General features: G+C 43.5%; 1 protein-coding gene across 1 annotated transcript; it reads left to right on the top strand.

Moving 5' to 3' along the window:
- Positions 1 to 222: 222 nt before the first annotated feature.
- PDK4 (pyruvate dehydrogenase kinase 4) lies at positions 223 to 23,190 on the top strand. The gene is made up of 11 exons (XM_075922337.2): positions 223 to 430; positions 1,909 to 2,050; positions 3,003 to 3,074; positions 4,541 to 4,725; positions 6,067 to 6,156; positions 6,737 to 6,814; positions 8,710 to 8,786; positions 9,405 to 9,503; positions 13,744 to 13,854; positions 18,540 to 18,653; positions 20,268 to 23,190. Exons 1-11 carry the CDS (start codon positions 286 to 288, stop codon positions 20,406 to 20,408), a joined length of 1,254 nt encoding a protein of 417 aa, XP_075778452.2. The 5' UTR covers positions 223 to 285; the 3' UTR covers positions 20,409 to 23,190.

The following is a 23,190-nucleotide window of genomic DNA, read 5'->3' on the forward strand; positions in this document are numbered from 1 at the left end:
CCCCACAGGCAACCACCACCCTGTTCCGCGCTGTCCTCAGCACCCGTTGGGCTCCTCTTTGGGGTGAAGAACAGAACAAGTGCCCCCCCTCCACCGGATAATGGTACTGGCGGGAACCCCAAGCCTGTCTAGTCCTCGCCGAGGGAAGGCTCCGTTGGGGCGTGGCTTATCTGGCGCCCCGCCCCATGGGAGGCTGGTCTCCGCGCGGTAAATAGCGCGGCAAGTGAGGGGCAGCTTCAGCAGTCGGAGAGCTACCCCGGCGCGAGCCAGTCCCGTGTCGAGGCGATGAAGGCCGCGCGGGTCGCCCTGCGCAGCGCCGGCCCCCTGGCGGCGGCGGGCGGCGGGGTGGGCAGCCGGGTGCCGCGCGAGGTGGAGCGTTTCTCCCGCTACTCGCCGTCTCCGCTCTCCATCAAACAGTTCCTGGACTTCGGTACGCGGCGGGCGCTGGGCTGCGGGCAGCTCGGGGGGCAGCTACCGGGGATGGGCCCTAGCAACCAGCCGCTGCCGCCGCCGGGTCGGCTCCTTCCTCGGGGGTCTCAGCCCCCCCCCCCCCGTTCCCCGTGCCGCGCCACGTCGCTGCTGAAAGCCCCTGCCCCGGTGTCCTGGAAGCGAAGCGGCTGCTGGTGGGCAGAGGAGCTGATCCCCGGGGCCGCTACCTTCATGCGCCCCAAGGTTTGCAGCCGGCTCAGGAGCGTGGTGTTGTGTGTATTGGTGCTGGACGTTGCCCAGCGCCCCGCCAGCGCGACTCCCCTGAAAGGTGTCCTTGGAAACGGGGGCCCGCGCTGCTGGCAAGTCTGCCTGGAGCGGAAAGATCCGCCCGTTGTAGCTATTGAAGCTGAATCTAAAAATAGGCCAAAAATCATCTTGTGCGTTAGTACTGCTGCTGTGCAAGCAGTGCCAGAGCTCAGTTCTCTGTATGTCGCCAACTGTGGGGCATCTGTCAAGAAAAATAGGGTGTTTTTTTTAAAGGAGTACTTTGTGCTGCAGGCCTGACTATCTGCTTTAGCAGCTGGGAAAAGTTGATCCTTTGAGCTTTATAGGGAAGGGTGGGACAGGTTGGCAGACAATCCTTAAGAGGCTCTGTTTATGTAGGATTTTGGCTCTTGTAGGTGATGAGGAGGGAATCCCCTCTGCTTGAGCTTGACATGCACAAATGCCTTTGCATTTCTATGTGATACCCAATACAGAACATGTAAAGTAAAGAAATCTTGGTACATGTATAGAAGAAATAGTCAATATAGCATTCTGGCTATATTATAGGTGGTTTGCATTAGGGATGTTAAATTTAGTTTAATCAATTAATTGATGGAATTTCCATCAACTAGTTGATTATTTAATAAACAGAGGAGCCACAGTGGGGTTAGCTCCTGGCTCCCAGCAGGCTCTTACTATACTTAAAAGGCTGAAGTGCAGCATTGGGGACCCTGCGCAAGCCATGACCTCTGATTCCCAGCTTGTGCTGGGTCCCCCTGCTGTACACCAGCCTTTTAAATGTATTAAGAGCTGGCAGGCTCTTAGTACATTTCAAAAGCAGAAGCGCAGCATCTGAGACTGGGTGCAAGCCTGGAATTAGCTGATTCTTGGCTTGCACCCAGTCCCTGCTACCCCTCTGCCTTCCCTGCCCTCCATGAAGATAGTGATGGGGGAACCATCTTTCAAGCTAGCTCCTCCCAGCACCGGCTCCTGGTTCCCCTCCTTCCCCCGCTGCCTCTGATAGAGACAGCAAAGTGTGGGGGGAGGGGGGGGGAAGTGACTAGTCAAGGGATTAGTCGCTTACATCGGTAGTTTGCTCTTGTGCAGTTGCTATAATGTAATCCTAGCATCTGAGGGAGTCTGCAAGAAACATGCTCGCACTTGCATGTTAAAATCCATTTTTAAAAATAATACTTCACTGTTCTCACTTCATAGGTTCAAGTAATGGATGTGAAAGAACCTCTTTCGCATTTCTACGTCAGGAACTTCCTGTGAGGCTAGCAAATATCCTAAGAGAAATTGACCTGCTTCCTAAACAGTTACTGAGCACTCCATCAGTACAGCTGGTAAAGAAATGGTAAGTAAGAATTCTGTTCAGTAATCAGTACAAACTATGATAAAGGTGACAACTCTAGGATACTGGATATTCTTGGCATAAGAAAAGACAATAGCAAAGTATATGGTCAGAGGGCAAGGAAGCAAGTAGAAAGGGACTTCAAATATGACTTCACCCATTTGTGCACCTTCATGATCCCTTAAACATCCTGAGAAGTGCTGGCCCATTCCAGTTAACAGAATTATAAGCAGCTATAACATGCTTTTACAACACTGAATAAGAAGTCTAGAAAAATAGCATGTGAACACTTACGTCACACAACAAAATTAAATCTCGAAACAGCATTTTCCATATCTTCACAGCCTACCCATTATTTCAAAATGCTGCCGAATAATAGGCTTCTATTCTGACGTCCCGGTAAACCTCATTCCACATGGATTAAGGGATTTGTCAGAATTGCAGTCTCTTTCGAAATCTGGTGCTATCTACAATCTTGAAATAATGCGTAACTCAAATTGTGTAGCTTATTTCGAGCTAGTGCGGCTGTGTAGATGCACCCTAGGAAAGTGAAATGTATTCTATTCTGGTTCTCACATCAACTAAATCATTACCAGAGTTTCAATTGCAGCTATTAAATTCTACTTTTTGTCACCAGTGGAATTCAGCCATCATAATCTCTATTATTGTAGGCAGTGGATGGGCCAGCACAAACACTACTTTGCTTTCCAATTTTATGTAGCGTTTGGAGGGCTGGCTGATGTCAGAGGAAGAGGAGAAAGTCTTTCACATGGAACTACACAAGTTGATTTTGAGTGGGATCATAGAGCTTGGGCAATTTATTAACTTATTAAATCCTAATTTGGGTGGGAACTTTTTCTGCTACTACAGTATTGTTTAACAGACAGTTAAATAACCAGCCTTTTTGTTTTGTGTTTGTGTGGTCTTGTTTTGTTTTTTTACATTCTTTTCATAGGTACATTCAGAGTCTAATGGACCTTGTTGATTTCCTTCAGAAAAACTCAGAGGACCACAGGGTTTTATCTGAGTAAGCAAGTCACTTTTCATCTACCTTCCCATTTTTCCATAATGCATTCATCTTACAATGACTGATTATACTGGGTTAAAAGACCTGCTAACTGTTGCAACTAGGGATATTAAATATCAGTTAATTAACTAATCGACTAGTTGATGAAATTTCCATTGACTAATCAATTAGTCGATAACGGGGGGGGGGGGGGGGAATCCCACTGCAGCTCTGCACATTAAACATATTAAGAGCCTTGCAGACTCTTACTACATTTAAAGTGCAGCGCTGCAGTGGGGTTAGCTCCTGGGGGCAGCGTGAGCCTCTCCCTCTTGCTGCTATTTGATTAATTGCTTACATCCCTAGTTGCAACTGCATTGACTTCCCGTAGTTTTGTAATGTGACCTGTTGAAACTGACCAAGACAATGCAATAAAGCTGGTAAATGTTGCTATGTCAACAGATCTTGTTTTAAGGGGCAACAAGTCTAATAATATGTTAACTGGCATGAGAAGGGGAAAATAATAATTAAACAAAAATACTCTGGGTTATCCCATTCAAGTTAAAGTTCTATTATAGGTTGGAGCATTGGTTCTGGTTTTTTGTTTAACTCAGGTTTTTATGAACAACTTGAGCTAGACACTACTAATATTCCAGTGTATTCTTTCATTTTACCTATGGGTCAAAAGCCCCCCCCCCCCCCCCCCAAAAAAAAAAAGAAAATATTGTATATCTGAGTAAGACCCAGGAAGTGACTAGACATGGGAAAACTTAAGGACAGGTGTGGGGAGAGAGTGTCCCATTATGTGCTTTTGGCAAAGTCCGGCAAATTCTTGCTATTCTACTTTAGCCAGAAGTTTTTCTGGTCCAGGGGAAGAGAATGACTTGGGCCTGACTTACACTCTGAATTGTACATTGATATACTACATTGGTACATTGTGCCTCTCTGGCAACAGATTTTTCCAGATATACACTTCATGTAGGCAGCACTTTGTCAGTAGAAGAATTCTTCTGTCAACCTACCTACCACCTCTTGGGAAGGTGGATTATATGCACTGTGGGAGACACTCTCCTATTGGTTTAAGTATCATCTGCACTGAAGCACTGCGGTGGCACAACTGCTGCTCTAGCACTTCATCTGTAACAAGGCCTTCGAAGTGTAAATCATCAGAAAGGTGCAGACATCTTATGAAGCCAATTTACCATTCAATTATTCTGATGTAAAACAGAAATAATGCACTGGTGAATCAAGCCCTATATTTTTAAAGGGTAAGCTCTTCTATGTAAGATAGCGATGACGTCCTTCATTTGAAAATTATTCTATGAGGCCTTAAGACACACACACGCATGCAATTGTATCTAAAATAAGACACTTTCACTAAATTAGGGTTTCTTTGTGCCATAACTTAACATCCTGCTATAGAGAATTTGACACGTGCCATTGTTCCATCTTAAATATTTATCTGAACTTGTCTTGTGATTATTTAGCTTTATAGATACTCTTGTTACAGTCCGAAATAGACACCACGATGTTGTTCCTACAATGGCGCAAGGAGTAATTGAATACCAAGATTCCTCTAGTGTGGACCCAGTCACCAATCAAAATATTCAATATTTCTTAGATAGATTTTACATGAATCGTATATCCATCCGGATGCTAATAAACCAACACAGTAAGTCTTTTTCCTTGAAAAAATCATTTTAAGTATTGTGGAACATAGTCAAGTACATTTTTATCTCTGTTAGAGGAGTACAGGCAGTCCCCGGGTTACGTACAAGATAGAGACTGTAGGTTTGTTCTTAAGTTGAATCTGTATGTAAGTAGGAACTGGAGTCCAGATTCAGCCGCTGCTGAAACTGACCAGCGGCTGACTACAGGAAGCCCGAGGCAGAGTTGCTCTGCCCCGGGTTTCCTGGAATCAGCCACTGATCAGTTTCAACAGGCTGAATCTGGACGCCGGTTCCGACTTACATACAGATTCAACTTAAGAACCCCAGGCGTCCCCAAGTCAGCTGCTGCTGAAACTGATCAGCGGCTGATTCCAGGAAGCCCTGGGCAGAGCAACTCTGCCTCGGGCTTCCTGTAGTCAGCTGCTGGTCAGTTTCAGCAGCGGCTGACTTGAGGACGCCTGGGGCAGAGCAGCTGGGGTGCTGCTGGGTTGGTCCAGTAGTGCCGAGAGCGGCACTGCGGGACCAACCGTCAGCGCCCCAGCTGCTCTACCACAGGCGTCCGGAGAAAAGCCTGGTCTGCTGGGGGGGGGGGAGAGGGGAATTGCTGTGCGCCCCCCCTCCCCCGCAGCAGACCAGGGAGACGCAGGCGGCGGGACCAAGAAGCGCCGCGGTCCCGCCGCCCGGGTCCTCCATGGCTTTGCTCCCCGTCTCCCTGGTCTGCTGTGGGGGGAGCCCCCCAGCAGACCAGGGAGACGCGGAGCAGCTTTTCTCGCCCCGGAGGACGCGGGCAGCGGGACCACGGCGCATTTGGGCGTCCCGCCGCTCCCGTCCTCCGGGGCGAGAAAAGCCCAGTTCGTAACTGCGGATCCGACATAAGTCGGATCCGCGTAACTCAGGGACTGCCTGTATTACAGGTGACTTTGTATCACTAGTGTTTAGTGCTTTTAAGTGTATATATGAGTTAGAAGAATATCTATGAAAACTACCTTAATTTGAAACTTCAGTGTTAACTCTAAACTAATGAAAAGGAGGTTGTGTGGAATGTAGTGATACCATCCTCACCTATGAATAGACTTTAGATGTTGGTCTACTAGTAAAAAATTAGCATTGTTTATGTCTTTCCAGTGAACAGTGTTTCTCTCTGCGCCCAACCCCTGTGCTTGACTCTTCAAATCTATAATACTTTTTCCCATTGGATTGGAAAAAATCTCCAGTATCTGAAATTATTAATTGCAAAATATAAAAGGAATATTTTCCTAATCAGTGTGTGTGTGAGAAAGTGAACTGACTCAAGTTTTGTTGCTTACCTGAAATAAATCAGCATTTTTATTTAATCTTAACAGCACTTCTTTTTGATGACAATACCAACTCGGGTCACCCACGGCACATTGGGAGCATTGATCCATGCTGTGATGTGGTGGGAGTGGTGAATGGTATGTACATTCTTAAATCCTGTAAGGTCTCTAGTCTGTCCTCCTGCTTAGTACTGACTGGCTGCCAGTAGCTTGACATGCAGATAAAAGATGTCCTTTTGTGGGGTGCTGAAAACAACCTCTAAGTGCCCGACCATTGTAGAGTAGCTGATCTCCTGACTTTTAAGGAGGATGCAAGATAGAAGAAGAGAAATTTATCCAGAAATAATTTAGGACATTATTGATCTAGTATTAATGAATGCTAAATCAGATGGGAGGTGTGAGTAGTCCACGGCAAATCAATATTAGCTGTGTGTGGTGGAAAAACTTCTATTTTTCATTCTTTTTGTTCTACAAAACTCTCAAATTAGCATTTAGGTTCTGCAGCGTAAATTTGCATATTAATCTTAACGCTGTTCATCACAATTCATAGTAATAGTTTATAAATATTTCATGTTAAAAACCTGCATGTTTACATCTTGCAATAATACGTGAATGTCATATGAAGAGATGTTGCCAAAGAGATTAAATTGCTTGTATTATAACACTTCATTTTACTACTGCATACTCTTATTTTTATAAAATTAAAAAAATATTGCAGATGCTTTTGAAAGTTCCCGGCGACTCTGTGACCAGTATTACTTAGATTCTCCAGAATTAAGGCTTATTCAAGTGAATGGTAAGATAATGGCTTAATGTCTTATTTGCAGACTAATAATTCTTATCGATAGCCAAACTGACTCTTCTAGGAAGTAGATCCTTTCATTCAGCCTCTCCTTAGTGCTTTTGTCAGAGTAGTCTATACATGGCTCTGAATCTGGTTTACCAGTCAGCTAATCTCATGTTTTCTCCTTCCACTTCTTTAAGCATCTCAAATTTTGTTTTTTCACCTTAAGTAGTTGCAATCCAAGCCTTCTCTGCATTTTGCTTCCAGAAGGTAGTACATTGGTATAACTTTCTGACTCTCAAATATGAACTTTTTGAGGTGTGGTTCTCATAAATGCTGCAGAGGACAAATTGATCTGTTTATATACAGCCGCCCCCCGAATTGCGAACGGTCGAGTTACAACCATTCGCACTTGCGACCAAAGCTCCCATGGAGCGGTCGTAAAAGCGGTCCCCAAGTTACGAACGCGACACGCGCTTACGAACAGCGTGTTTGGTCCGTAACTCATTCGTAACTCGGAGAGCGGCTGTATTTATGTTAAAAAAAAATCAGCAAGCACTGTCATATGATGGCAAGAAATAAACTTCTTCACACACAAACTGGATGCAGCACTAGACTCCAGTAACTGCTGCGTTCTAATCCACATACTCTGCATATGTCTGATTCTGTACAGTTAGGATATGTCTACACGATCACGTTAATTCGAATTAAGTTAATTCGAAATAGTTAATTTGAATTAAGCTAATTCGAATTAACGCATCTGCACACAAACTATTTTGAATAGCGTTTTGCTATTTTGAAATAGCACGTTCATACTGAGTGGACCCCGAACCGAAGTTAAGGCTGGCCAGAACCAGTGCCAGCAGGGCATCAGGTTAGGACTTAGTGTGTGGGGCTGCTGCCTGAGGCTAACTGAGCTCTGTGCTTAAAGGGACCCTATCCCCACCCCAGACAGACAAGCAAGCGGGGAACCCTGAGAACTATCTCGTTCAAACTAGGGTGGCTAGTGTAGACATACCCTTGGAGTGCCCGCCCTTGGGACACCACAGCACTTGGCCACATGGAGCCAGAGTTGCCCCTGGGCACGCTGGTGCATCTCATGGGGTCGTTGCCATCATCCCGGCTGCACTTGCTGCAGGTTGCAGGCCGGGGGGTTCATCAGGGGGCTGTCAGGATCCAGGGGGCCCTGCAAGAGAGCGTCCACCCCGAGTGGTGGAGGGCTGGCTGCCAGTGGTTTGCTGGCTCATGTTCTGGGGCCACTGGGTTGGGACCCGGTGGCTACTGCTGCCTCTGGGCTGGCAGGCTTAGAGCTGGCAGAGGCACTGTGGCCAGGGTCTACCCCTTTAATGGCTCTGGGGCTAGGGGAGAGGAGAGTAAGTTTTCCTGGTTGTGCTCAGAGTGGCCACCAGGGCTCCCTGGGAAGAGCTGGAGGCCCCCTATTTTGAATTAAGTGTCTATAGAGCACTTAATTCAAAATAGCTATTTCGAATTTGGCATTACTCCTCGTAGAATGAGGTTTACCAAATTTGAATTAAGCAATCCGCTATTTCAAGTTAATTTCAAAATAACTGTTTGCACATATAGATGCTATTAAAGTTAATTCAAAATAATGGCTGTTGTTTCAAATTAACTTTGCAGTGTAGAAATACCCTTCATTAGTTCTTGCCCACTCTATTAGGAATGCTAAAAATTGAATGATACAAACAATCACTTGAGAATAATTCTGGTGTTCATAAAATTAATGCATTGTGCACAAATTGGGTTATAATGTGCTTTTGGGGAAATACTCTTCCACTCACTACTTTATATACTAGAGCATGACATTTGTTTAAAATAGTTTGGGAAGCCAAGCTAACAGAAAAGAAGCCTTAATGGGGGGAAAACTTGTTTTCTTTTCCTCCCTATAGGAAAAATGCCGGGACTACCCATTCACATTGTTTATGTTCCTTCCCACCTCTTTCACATGCTGTTTGAGCTGTTCAAGGTTTGTAAACCCATGTTTCTGTTATGAGCATGCCAATGCCCAGTTCTGTGACCATGACCTAACGTATTTCAGTCTTAGTGAGCGAAAAATTTAAATCTCAATATTTGTTTGGTAGGGAATGTAGCATCTGTGTGCTCTTGGGAGGGAGGGGGAGAAAGACCAAGAGCTAGTGGAATTCAAGAGTTTGTTTGAGAGTAAAGCAGTTAGAACTTTTTAATGACCATAAAGCATGGCTATTGTGTTGGAATCTGACTACAGCTTTTCTTTTTTCAAATTGCATAACCTCTAATCTTCATGTTGGGCAGGTACAATTTAATGTTACATCAACATAATGTTGATGTGCCCTTTCCAATAATGCAGTCCCAAATAAAAGGTCTGCTTTTGGAATCCTTTCTAGATACAATTTTTTCCTTCCGTCTATACTATAATAAATTACTAAGAACATTCCCCAGAGACAGTTGGGATGGGGGTGGGGGAGAAGTACAGTCAGGTCTTTCTAATAAAGACCTGATATGCAGTTGAAGAGGAAGGAACCACACAAGAACCTACTATCTGGTGCTGCAATAGTGTTATATAGTTAACTGAACCAAAATCTTCTGATGACTTTAATTTCCATAGAATGCAATGAGGGCAACAGTTGAACATCAGGAGAACAGTTCTTCCCTTTCTCCAGTTAAAGTGACGGTTGTTCTAGGAAGCGAAGACCTGACAATTAAGGTAATCTGTTACTCAACTCCAGTAGCCCATTATGATAAGTTCTTCTCCCTTCAGGGTGCCATCTGGGGCTGGCTTACTGCTGAACCTGCCTGACCCACGAGCCTGGGCTCCCTTTCACTCTGTAATGCTGTGACAAGGTGCAAACACTCTAGGTATCTCAGGATATGTCTACACTACAAAGTTAATTTGAACTAACGGACGTTAGTTCGAATTAACTTTGATAGGCGCTACACTAGCGCTCCGCTAGTTCGAACTTAATTAGAACTAGCGGAGCGCTTAGTTTGAACTAGGTAAACCTCATTCTACAAGGACTAAGCCTAGTTCGAACTTACTAGTTCGAATTAAGGGGTGTGTAGCCCCTTAATTCGAACTAGTGGGAGGCTAGCCCTCTCCAGCTTTCCCTGGTGGCCACTCTGTTCAACACCAGGGAAACTCTATTGCCCCCCTCCCGGACCCGGACCCCTTAAAGGGGCACGGGCTGGCTACGGTGCCCGTGCCAGGTGCAAGCCTGCCAGCACCCAGCCAGCAGACCCTGCACCTGGCACGGCTCGAGCCAGCCACCCGATGCCCCCCCAGCCCTCTCCCTCTTCCCGGGACCGGGCTGGCGGCTCCCGCGAGCTTGCCCGTGACCGCAAGAGGCAGGCACCCGCCTGGACTAGTGCGGATATCGTGGACCTCGTCCACGACCTCCGCACTAGGCACAGGAAAGTGGCCATCTAGGGCAGGAGAGCTGCCAGCCTGGCCACCCAGGAGTAGGTGTGCATGAAAATCAAGGTGGTCCACTGAGACCCTGAGCTTCAATGGCCGTATTGGGTCGGACCAAAGGTCCATCTAGTCCAGTAGCCTGTCTGCCGGCAGCGGCCAACCCTAGGGACCCTGGAGGGGATGGACCAAAGACCGTGACCAAGCCATTTGTCTCGTGCTATCCCTCTCCAGCCTTCCACAAACTTTGGGCAGGGACACCACTCCTACCCCCTGGCTAATAGCACTCCATGGACCCAACCTCCATGACTTTATCTCACTTCTCTTTAAACTCTGTTCTAGTTGTAGCCTTCACAGCCTCCTGCAGCAAGGAGTTCCACGGGTTGACTCTTTGCTTTGTGAAGAACAACTTTCTCTTACTAGTTTGAAGCCTGCTACCCATTCCTTTCCTTTGGTGTTCTCTAGCCCTTCTATTATGGGAACTAATGAAGAACTTTTCTGTATGCACCCTCTCCATCCCACTCATGCTTTTATAGACCTCTATCCTGTCCCCCCTCCATCTCCTCTTTTCTAAGCTGAAAAGTCCCAGTCTCTTTAGCCTCTCTTCATATGGGACCTGTTCCAAACCTCTGATCATTTTAGTTGCCCTCCCCTCTCCTACCCTCTCTCTTCCCCTCTCCCACCTCCTTTTCCCAGTCTCCCCCAGTTTTGTTCAATAAAGACAGATTCCATTTTTGACCACACGTTTACTTTATTTTGTACATCAGGAAGGGGGGCTAGGGAAGGGTAAGTGGAAGGAGGTGAGGGAGGAATGGGGTACGAGCCCCCGATGGGGAGGACTGGGCTGGCTCTGTGGGCTTCTGGGGGTGGAAGCTCTCCTGCAGCCCCCCAATTGCTCCCTCTCCCCAGATGGCAGCCTGCGGCAAGTGCAGCTGGTCTGATGGCCGAGTGCTGTGATGTGCCCAGTGTGGGCACTCAGGGCACTCTAAGACAGGACTGCTTTGCAAGTGGGGCACCCCTGAGAACTGTCTGTCCGGGGTGGGGGTCAGGTCCCTTTAAGCAGAGCCCTCGGCTAGCCTGAGACAGCAGCTCCATGCTCTTAAGTCCTCATCTGATGCCCTGCCGGCACTGCTTCCGGCCATCCTTAACCCCGGTTCAGGGTCCCCTTAAGGTGGACATGCTAGTTCGAATTAGCAAAACGCTAATTCGAACTAGTTTTTTAGTCTGGATGCGTTAGTTCGAATTAGCTTAGTTCGAATTAACTAATTCGAACTAAGTTAGTTCGAATTAGCACTGTAGTGTAGACATACCCTCACTTTTGACAGCACACACCCTCCTGCAGAACTTAAGCCAGGTCTACATTAGACCTGGAAAATTAGATTAAGGTATGCAACATAACTGAAGTCATCTTACTTTGAGCTGAATTTGGTGCAGTCTTCAGAGAGAAGCCGAGAGGGGCAAACTCCCCTGTCAGCTTACCTTATTCCTTGCAACTATGAAGGGTAGGGATGTTAAATTTCAAGTAGTCGATGGAAGCACCAGCTCCTGTTCTTTGCGTTCCCCCTCTCCCCCCCGTTGCCTCTCTGATTAGGGGGAGGGATGGGAAGCAACTAGTCGAGTCACTAATCAACTACCAGATAAGCATATGCTGGTCAGGTATCTGACTATCCCTTACGTCCCTAGTGAGGAGTACTGGAGTCACCGTCAGCATTCAATTTAGCAGGACTTAACTATTTCATTTAACTAGACCTGCTAAATCAAATGCCAGAAGATTGATCTTCGGCACAGCAAGTGGAGACATGACCTTAAATTGCTGTGATCAGCATTGCATGGGAAGGCTTAGCTAAGGAATTGCCCAGTATTCGAGTAGCCTCTAGAGTACCCTCTGGAAGATAAACCCAAAATTGTACAGTCTTGCACTGCATAAAGACCTATACAGCATAAATTCAGAGTTGCCCCTCCCTCAGTGTGGAGGAAGACCTGCAACAACACTCTGTTATGGTCTCCCTACACATTGGGTTTAGACAAACAAGTTCATTAATGATTTTTTAAAAAGTGACTACGGGACAGGAAAGATCAAAACATGTTACCTAGCACAGCCACACAATCTAAGCCCCATATACTGAATTAACTAGTTATAAGTAGCAAATTCTCATCCTAAATGTAGCTGTTCTATGTAGATTTTGAAGATTCTTGAACGCTAGAGCTTAAAACTCCAGATAGTCCTTTTGCAGGCCAGACAGCTTTAGCCTGGGGTTGGTCCTTCTCTCCTAGTCCAGTCTTTCATTCCTTAGGTTTTCACAGCTGCTCTCTTGGGCAGGGATTCTGAAAGAGAACCTTGATGTCACTTTCTTGCCTTAAATAGTTTTTTGCATATGGCAGGAATCCTTTGTCTTCCAGTCTGATTCCCACCCCATCAGTCAGTGGAAAAATACTAGTGTTCTCATGGACTGCAGTAGCAAGTGATTCAGACATGTAGGGCTATGGCATCATGGGAGAGAAGTTGCCTATAATGTCCTCAGAAAGGTTCCCTTGTGAGAGATTAGGAAGAATAATAGGTCTTAGAAGATACTAGTGTCCTTTTCAGTCGGTCAACTAGACTGATTACATTGTCTTAAGCTTTTTTTTAAATGAGTGGTCCTGCAGTACTTAAAGGTACGTCTAAACTACATGGCTCCGTCAATGGAGCCATGTAGATTAGTGTACTCGAAAAAGGGAAATGAAGCGGCAATTTAAATAATCACCGCTTCATTTACATTAAAATGGCTGCCACGCTGTGCCAATCAGCTGTTTGGCAGCACAGCACAGTAGTCTGGATGCTCCGCGGTCAACAAGGGCTTCCCAGAGCGTCCAGACTACCGCGCTGTGTCGCCGAACAGCTGACTGGCACAGCATGGCAGCCACTTTGATGTAAATGAAGCGGTGATTATTTAAATTGCCGCTTCATTTCCCTATGTCTAGAAACCTCATCTACATGGCTCTGTCGACGGAGCTTTGTAGTCTAGACATATCTTTAGAGACTAACTAAAAAAAAATAGCTAGTACCATGAGCTTTTGTGGGCACAACCCACTTGTTCCTAGTTATCTATGCATTTATTACAAATACGTTTACAGTAATCCTAACTTCAGATACCAAAATCCTGCATATACACAAGTAGGATAATCCAATTCAGTAAATCGGCCTTTACAATCTCACATGATTCACTTTGCATAATATTTTAATGTCATATTCATAGCATCATATCTCTGAACAGAGTGCAACGTATTGTTATACCCATAAATGAAATCTTCTGCCATTTGTTGTAACATTCAGTCTAACAGCTTGCTGACTCAACCAAGACAAAGTTAATGTCTAGTAAAGAGTTTTCTCTTTAAGATAACTGACACAGATTGTTTCAGAAATATAAGTTTTTGTGTATCTAATCAGGAATAACTGATGGGTTATTGGTGGATGGTTTCAGCTGCTAATGCGCTATGCTATTTCTACTACAGACTTGCTATTTCTATTAAACTTACAATTGACTAAATTTTTAATTAGATATCTGACAGAGGAGGTGGCGTTCCGTTGAGGAAAATCAATCTCCTGTTTAGCTACATGTATTCTACGGCACCAAGACCAGCGCTAGATGACACTCGTAATGCACCTTTGGTAAGATCTGAAATCTACTGTAACTTGTAAAGAAACACTCCATGCAAGACAGTAAAGTACCTGAAATCTCCTCAGTCACACTGCTTGTAAGGTAGTTAAGGCAAATTGAACTTCACAATAAAAAAATATACACTTTATTGTAATGGGACCAGTGGCATTCTAAGGCTTTCTTCGCTGTACCTTGAAATCTCTCCCATCTCCACTTAAGGCAGCTTGTTAATGTCTCATACCCTTTCCATTTAAAAAAAAAATCTTTCCTGTAGAAAAACAAATCTTAAAGCAAAGAATGTTTAGTGCAGAAATGGACAAAGCGTGTTAAGGGGGGCAGTCTCTCAATGGCTTGTGTGCCCGTCCTACGTTTGTCTTCAGATGTACAATCCAAATTGGGCTATATATTTGAAGAATAAGTGAGATTCCCCCAGCAATGGTTGGTGCTAGCTGAGATGCATTTCTAATGACTGTCTGGTTTTCTTAACCTCTGGACATCTGTATGCTGGAATCTCTCTCTTCTGAACAGCTGTAGCTAGGGTAGACTTTTTTTTTAATCGCCCCTCCCCCCCAAAAAAATCAAATTTAAATCAAGTTTCCCACTAATTTCTTCACATGTCTTAAACAGTGGTGCAAATTTTATCACTAAAACATATTAATTTACAGCTTACTACAGCATTTTACAACATTGAAGAGAATATTCTTTGTCAAATCAAGTTCTGAAAAAATTCATCTAGTAAATTACCTGTGTCATGCTGCAGATGCAGCAGCAGCACATTAGAAATGGTAACTAAATCTCACAGACTCAGTAGCGCTTGAATCTTATTTATGTAACATTTAAGGTTAAGTTTAGCTTTTGCAATTGCAGCAGTCCTCCTGAGTTGCCAGATGATGATTGTCCTTAAACTCTTTCAATTTTTTTCAAATGTTATTAACTCTAACAGATAAGTCCTCAGAACACTGAGGCTACGTCTAGACTGACATGATTTTCTGGAAATGCTTTAACGGAAAAGTTTTCCGTTAAAAGCATTTTCGGAAAAGAGCATCTAGATTGGCACTGATGCTTTTCTGCAAAAGCACTTGTTGCGGAAAAGCGTCCGTGGCCAATCTAGACGCGCTTTTGCGCAAAAAAGCCTCGATCGCCATTTTCGCGATCGGGGCTTTTTTGCGCAAAAAAAATCTCAGCTGTCTACACTGGCCCTTTTGCGCAAAAGTTTTGCACAAAAGGGACTTTTGCCCAAAAGGGACTTTTGCCCAAATGGGAGCAGAATAGTATTTTCACAAGAAGCACTGATTTCTTACAGTAGGAAGTCAGTGCTTTTGCAGAAATTCAAGCGGTCACTGTAGACAGCTGTCAAGTTTTTCCAGAAAAGTGGCTGATTTTCTGGAAAAACTGGCCAGTCTAGACACAGCCTGAATGTATAATATCCTTAACTTCTACATCTAGCTATTATCTTCCACTGTTTTTCATTCATAGTCTAAAACAAATTTTTTTTTCAACTTGCAATCTATTTCTTATTTGTGTTAATAATACTAAAGGATGAAAATACTCTCTCTGTGCCAGAGGAAGCCACTGCTGTGAAAAGTTGGCTTAGCAACTCAAACTCTGTATTAAGGTGCCTGGCTAATGATTCCCACCAATTCAGAGGGAGTAATTTTGTTCAAAACATCATTCATAAACATGTACTAATTGTATGGTTTTCCTCTAGCCATGAAATTTATTATGACTGGCATAACTGAGGATTGGTGTTGTATGGGTTTTTTTTTTAATGCCCATGGCATAGCAGCAGCATCTTCAGAAGTTAGGCATCTACCTTTATAAAATACATCTTTAAAAGAAATTTTCAAGAAAATGAAGTGTGTTAGTGTTTGATACATCCGCTTCTTTATTCCATGCAGTTTAACTTTCTGGTGAGGTATAATTCTTCAGTGTCTCTAGGTGCCTTCCAAATGTCAGCATTGGCAATGCAACAGCAATTTCTCTGAAGTCTGTTTTAAGGCTATGGATAATAAGTTTCAATATATAGAGTATATCCTCTACATTCTTCAATCTAATTTTTAGATATTTTGGATGAGATACTTCCATCTGTTTACAGTTTTCTTCATAAACAGTTCAAAACAATCAACAGAATTCCATTGAACATTTTGAGGGAGAATTAATTTGGATCCTCCTTTCTTCCATGAAACTGACGCAAAATGGTTGTGTAACAGGACAAGTACTCACTACCATAGGTACCTCTTGCTGGACAGTCTGGGAATTAGCTTTTCTATTCTCAAGCACCCCCTTTCAGCTGGTGTTTCACCCACTGTTAGCCTATTGTCATCAACCACCTAGGGTTAGGACCCATGTTCCTGCCAGACAGTGTAGCATCCTTCTCTTTTGAGTACTGCCCTACTGCAGTGTCCCCACTCTCTGGGTCTTCCCCCTTTGAGAACCCCAACCCCCTATGCCTACCTTGCCTCAGTGACCTACTGCCAGTCTTCATCTAGCTCCTGCCACAGGGGCAAACTACAATCTGAAATGGCCACTCATCATTTGGAAAGGGGATGCAGACCTGCTGCCTTTTCCTATCTCTGGCTGTCTCCCTGCAGCTCTTGTAGTCTCAGGCCCTACAGACTGGGGGCTTGCCTGGCCAGAGCTATCCCTGCCTTTCCCCAGCCCTGCTTCAAGTCAGGATGTCTCTGCCTTCCCTGGCAGCTAAGTCTGTCCTGCTTCCCAGCTAAAGCATAAGTCAGTCTCTGTCTCTACCCCACCAGGAGCCTTTATTTATACTGCCTTCAGCTGGGTTCTAATTGGCAAATTCCTGCCACAGCTGCTGGCTCCATCCCTCCAGTCCTCTCCCATAGCTGGGTTTTAATCCTTAAAGGACCAGTGCGAGGCAGATGTCCTATCACAGGTTAAGGAAGTATTTTATTAAAAATTGGCACTGCAGCTGTATGTTTATAAGAAACTGAAGGCTGCTCCTTAATAGTATTTTCTCATCTTTGCCATGTTTGCAGTATTGTCTATGATAAAACTGCACATGTGACAGGTAAACTTTTTTTCAGTTTACTACAGCTTTCACTGTCACTCTTAAATATTCTGTGTGGGCATTTCCTGATGTATTGTTTCTAAAAGAGATGCAACCCTGTCTTCAGTATTACTGGATCATTATGTACTTGCTCTACTTACATGTCTTTACACCATGTCTTAAGTCACTCCTCTGTTATACTTCATTAAGGTCCACTACGACATAAGCATATACAAAAAAAATTGTCAGTATGTCTGTCTTTTCACATATACCACACTAATACCAACCCTGGTACCTTCCCTTGCAACAAACCCCGTTGCCAGCTTTGTCCACATATTCATTCTGCTGATACCATTATTGGACCTAACCAAGTGAGTTATAAGATCAAGAACACATATTCCTGCGCATCCAGAAATATAATCTATGCTATCATGTGCCGAAAGTGTCCGTCCTGCATTTTGTCTTTTCACATGTGATTTTAATCTGCTTACAAATTGAAAGTCCAGAACTTTCAAGAAGCAAGAGCTGATGAGTTAGACTAAAACCATTAATTCATTTTTTAAATTGTAAGTGTAGGGGTAGCATGTCTGTGATGAAATTTAATTGTAGAGTCTTACAATGAGAAACTTAGTATTTTAATTTTAAAGACATTTTAAAATGTATTTTTATCCACCTGGGCTGCAACCTGATCAGTGATCTCTGCTCCCTATCCTCACTTGACCCTATAATTTATGTGCTGCTGGGTTTTGTCAGCAGGGAGTGAGGCAACTTTTTGCTGCTAGGAAGAATAGAATAGGAGCCATTGCTTTTTTTCTGAAGCTATGTAGCCAGCCCCTCTGCATCTCAGCTCTCTTCTCTCACTTGCACTCTGCATATCCTTGTTCCAAATTGGGGCCTTTGAGGAGACAAACTTAAAAAACAAGTAATTTGCCATCTTTCCAGCTCTCTACTTCTGCCACATCTGGTTACAAAGAGAAAGCAGGGCTGGGTAAACTTAAGTACACTATGTGACGTGAGAGGTGTAAAAATATATAATTCTCCAGGGCCTGGTCTAGACTAACCCCTTAGTCTGAAATAACACCCTCCAACTTTGAATTAGTAAGCAGTGTGTCCACACTACCAAGCTCCTCCTTCTGGAATAAGGGACCACAGAATTCAAATTTTTTATTTCTGCTTTTCATGAGGAATAACTAATTCCAAATTTGTAAGTCCAAAATAATGTTAGTATAGATGCTTCGGTGTCACTAATTTGAACTTCTTGGCGTCCGGAAAGCCTCCCATAGCTCCATAGAGTGCTTCCTGGGGCTCTGAGTCTGAGGTAGCATGTCCAAATCAATGAAGCCTGCCTCAGACTAATTTTGATGCTTCCCCATAGTAAGGACATGGAACTTTGAATCTGTTAAATCGGGAGTCCAAAAGTCAAATTTAGTAAACTGAAAATCTCCTAATGTAGACATGGCCCAACTGAAGACTTGAACTGAAAGATCTTTTGATGTATTTAATGATTGAGGATGAGACTGACTCTTTTCATAACATTCCAGTGTTCTAAAATTAGGCTTCTTTGTTAAAATTTTGAGGACAGAGGGTGGTGAGGGAGAACCTCTGCAGTAACAGATGTTCAGGAATCAAAACTGTCCCCTTCAAACAGGTATAATGCTGATGTGTTGTACTTAACTTTATTTCTAGGCTGGTTTTGGATATGGCTTGCCAATTTCTCGTCTATATGCTAAATACTTTCAAGGAGATTTGAATCTATATTCTGTACCAGGTTATGGAACAGATGCCATTATCTATCTGAAGGTATGTATTTTTGTTAAAATTGCTGATTACTGATAGGTAAACTTAATTGACACTGAAGTGTGGTTCTTCACAAAAGTGACTGCAGGCCTAACTTCAGCTATAGATCCTGTGTTCCTGTTGAGCTAGAAATTACTCAGCTGGACTGTCAGAACTAAGGGTAAATTTGTAGGGTAAATAGAAATTGCATTAGTCTTCAACCGGTCCAACTTACATTAGTATTTGCCCCCCCTCCTTCCCCCCACGTACACACACAAATTCATTTTGTATGAATCGGGGTGCTTGCTAGAATTGAAGCACCAAAGGTACAAACATTCAAGCAGCAGATCTGAGTCCTCAGTGAGACATCGAGTCTTAAAGGAAATATAAATAGCTGTTACCAATAACTTTTTTTTTATTCAGCAGCTAATGTATACGTGCTGAATTCTCAGTAAATTTAAAGACTTAAATTATGGCAGATTCTTCATTAGATAAAAGCGGCGAGGAGTCCTGTGGCACCTTATAGACTAACCGAAGTGTTGGAGCATAAACTTTCATGGGCAAAGACCCACCTCGTCAGATGCACGTCATCGGACGTGCATCTGACGAAGTGGGTCTTTTCCCACGAAAGCTTATGCTCCAACACTTCGGTTAGTCTATAAGGTGCCACAAGACTCCTTGCCGCTTTTGCAGATTCAGACTAACATGGCTACCCCTCTGATACTACATTAGATAAGAGTCCAGTCTTTCACCGAATTTCTGCAGGTATATACTAAGTTTCTGCAGGTAACTGAAAAGAAATGGTTTTTGTTAGTCTGCATCTACTTCTGAGAGGTACTTTGCACTGACTGCATTACAAAACTTAAATATATTTAAGTATCTAAGTACAACCTATGAAATGGTGTGTATATAAAGTGTCCCATATTATAGTAACTTTCTATTAATATCATCCCAACCTGTCTGTTCTTCATAGAATAGTGCTGTATCTATAAAATGGGGTGAGATGTATCTTTGGTCCCTGTGAGAAAGCTATCCTGCTAAATCCAGGGTTATCTTCATTTTTTTTAATTGCCCCAAAGAAATCCTATCATGTAGAACAGACAGGGGTCATTGCCAATGTTCCCTCTAATCTTTTCCATCCATGTACAGAAACACTTTTTTTAAAAATGTGCACTGAAGCATGTATATGTACACCATGAGTAGAAACAAAAAACCAAGCTGTGTGTGCTCTGCTAATCAGTTGGGTGGATTTGAATCTCTTCTGCATGGCCACCCAAGCGCACAGCTTACAGAGAACACTGGTCTTAGCCTGTAAAATCTGTTGGCAACATCTCTTGACATTAGAGGACATCTTTCTCCTGTCCAAACTCTCCATGGCAAACATAAGCACAAGACCACATACTACTATGGTCTATTGCAGATGCAAAAGAATAATGTGGAACTATTAATCAATACTTAGATTAGTTATTTAATGAATGTCAGTGGTTCAGGTCTTTAAAACTTACTGTTATGTGTATATTGCTTTATGATTTTTAAATGATCTATTAGAACTCTTACTGTTCTGGAAAAGTGACTTGAAAGAGATAATTGAATAAGTAATTCTTGTCTTTTGAGGATATTTTTGTTTTTTGTTTTTAGGCTCTTTCAACTGAATCAATAGAAAAGCTCCCTGTGTTCAACAAGTCTGCCTTCAAGCGTTATCAAACAGCAACAGAGGCAGATGACTGGTGCATCCCAAGTAAACCAAACCACTCAGTGAGGCAAAGTGCAACAGTATGAAAAAATGTCAGTGTTTAGAAAGGAATCTGCCTGTTTCGTCAATCAGGAACATTACTTATGGGCATTACTCTATAGGTCCTGGAACAGGAGGACGGTCAGTCTGTTTAGAAGAAGAAAAGATCATGCTGCAGATCTGGAGCTCATAGTCCAGAGTCCCAGGACTGGCCTACAAGGCGGACAACTGCCCAGGGCACTATGGTCGGCAATGGGGGTGTGTGCCGTCACTGTATAAGCTGTTCCAGAGCTTTGCTGCTTGATATAAGCAGCAAGTTATATGGGCCCATGATGCTCTCAGGCACCAGGAATATTCCTGGCTCGGGGCTATGCTCCGCCAAAGCTTTTAGGACTGGGTCTTTGCCATGGCCCTGCCTGCTGCCCCTACATGCTATTCTTTCATGTGTCCCCTGGCCTGCTTGCTGACACTGGATGCTATAAAACAGTCTGGGGCCCCCGCCAACTCAGCAGGGCCGAGCATTTTTCTGCTGCCCTGCAGCATGTGTGTCTGCATACTGTCCCTGCCCCAAGCAGCCCTGTGGCAAGTGGAAAGTTGTGGGGGCTGTGCCTACAGGCAGAAGCAGCATGCAGAGTCCCCCAGCCCTCCCCAGTTGCTCCAGGAAAGCACTGCACCCCACACCCTCTTCCCCTCAGTGCCCCACTCCTAGAGGCTATAGCACTGCCCCAGCCCAGAGGCTGCACCCAGACCCCCTTTCCCACCCAGATTCCCTCCCAAGACTCTTGTTGACCTTGAGAGAACCTTTAGGTTCTTACAAATGTTTTTCATTCTTTTTCATAGTGTGTTGAAAAACTTATCACTGAAACTACTTAAGTAATTCTGCCCAGTAGCTAAAACTTAATACAATGCATAAGTTGGTAAACTTAGTTTATCCACGTGTGATCTGGAATTGCCAAAGATGATTGGATAGCCTAAACAAATTATAAAATGGGCTGACAGAAATTTCCGTCTTACCGAATCAAGTATATCTTAAATATAAGGATGTAATAGGTCACCTTCACTGTCACACAGTGCTTCAATAGCTTTTAGGTCTTTATATGCTAGAGAAGGTCATGAAGTGCACCTCAACATAATCTCTCAGGCCAAATAAACATAAATTTTGGTTTTCTCTAGGCTTATTAATGCCTGAGCACGATCTGTGCTCTCATGCTCTTCAGTGTTTTTGTAATGTATAACCACATCTCCTCCAGGAGAGGGACAGTGCCTTTATTCTTATGCATGCTTCTAGGCCATTGAACAATGTTAATACAGGTTGAACCTTTCTAATCTGTCTCTCTGAGGTCTGGCATAATTTTAGTTAGCTGGATGCCCACTTATTATGGATGTGGTCAAGTTCCCCACTGTCCCATAAAGTTTGTTTACAGATGGCTCTATTCAGTGCTTTTTAGATCTAATTTACCCCTAATATCTTCTAAGAGGCCAGCAAGTAGTGGAAGTGTTGGTAATGCTTCTAAATGTAAGCATGGTTTTTATGCTACTTATTTCCTTGTGCCAATACAATAAAATTGTGTATCTTTGTTATAAAGAGAGTTGGTGAGTCTTGGCTAGATATATGCTTTTATAGGGTATATCAGTATAGTCATACATTCAGCAACATTGCAAGCATTGTCCCATTTATTCACTACAATATTGATCTCCCATGGTTCTGCACCAGTCTAATCCCAAGGGTACCAGACTAGAGGTTCAACCTGTACTTGTAGATGGAAGTATTATCTTGAAGCCTATATTAAATGATAGGGCAACTTCCTAATCTGAAGTGAGTCTTCAATACCAAATCTTTTATATTCCAATTTATTGCACTGTGTTTTGAATGTTTTCAGTCAACATGCCTACCATATCCACACTCCACAGGGGGGACTTTTTTGTATAACTACTTCGCTCTAGACTTTTTTAGCTGTTGAATTTGTTTGGGGGCTCAGGTTTCTAATGTTAGTCTTTTACTGTACATAATGTTTTAACTTAGTGATTTTTTTTGTAAACTGACTTTCACTTCATTATTGCAGTGGGTCTGCTCAGGGTATATCTTTGTTTATGAGGGTTGTACAGCTTCTATTTTGTCAGAAGTTGTAAATTTTGCTTTGCAGAGCATCATCCCAAATATCCAATAACTATGTTATTTCTGTGTAAAAATATCTAGCTCTGTCAGCACTACTTATGTTATTTGAGCAAGCTGGGTAGGAAGGACTAAATTTAGTGAAACAATACAGTGCTTGCTTTTTAATCAGCACTGGAACTGTACAGGCACTTGCATTGACAAGGTAACTCTCTAATTTGTGCATTGTTTACACAATCACAGGTTTTAAAAGTTTTCCTTATGATCTAATCTACACACTGTAGCTACGTCTACACTGGCCCCTTTTCCGAAAGGGGCATGCTAATTTTCCAGGTCGTAATAGGGAAATCCGCGGGGGATTTAAATATCCCCCGCGGCATTTAAATAAAAATGTCTGCCGCTTTTTTCTGGCTTGTAGAAAAGCCGGAAGAGAGCGTCTACACTGGCCCCGATCCTCCGGGAAAAAGCCCTTTTCCGGAGGATCTCTTATTCCTACTTCAAGTAGGAATGTGTTTTAGCCTACATTTAACTCTGCCACTCTGAGTGCATTACGCAGATCTGAAGAACAGCTCTGTGTAAGCTTCAAAGCTCATCTCTCACAATTAGAAGCTGGTCCAATAAAAGATATTACCTCACCCACCTTGCCTCTAATATAGTTTTGGGAGTTTTTTAGGTAATGGATCAGTTGTGAATAAAGAATAGTGATGCAACTCTCA

Source organism: Pelodiscus sinensis, chromosome 2 (genome assembly GCF_052426305.1).
Source record: "Pelodiscus sinensis isolate ZL-2025 chromosome 2, ASM5242630v1, whole genome shotgun sequence".
In the NCBI taxonomy this organism is placed as follows: Eukaryota; Metazoa; Chordata; order Testudines; family Trionychidae; genus Pelodiscus; species Pelodiscus sinensis.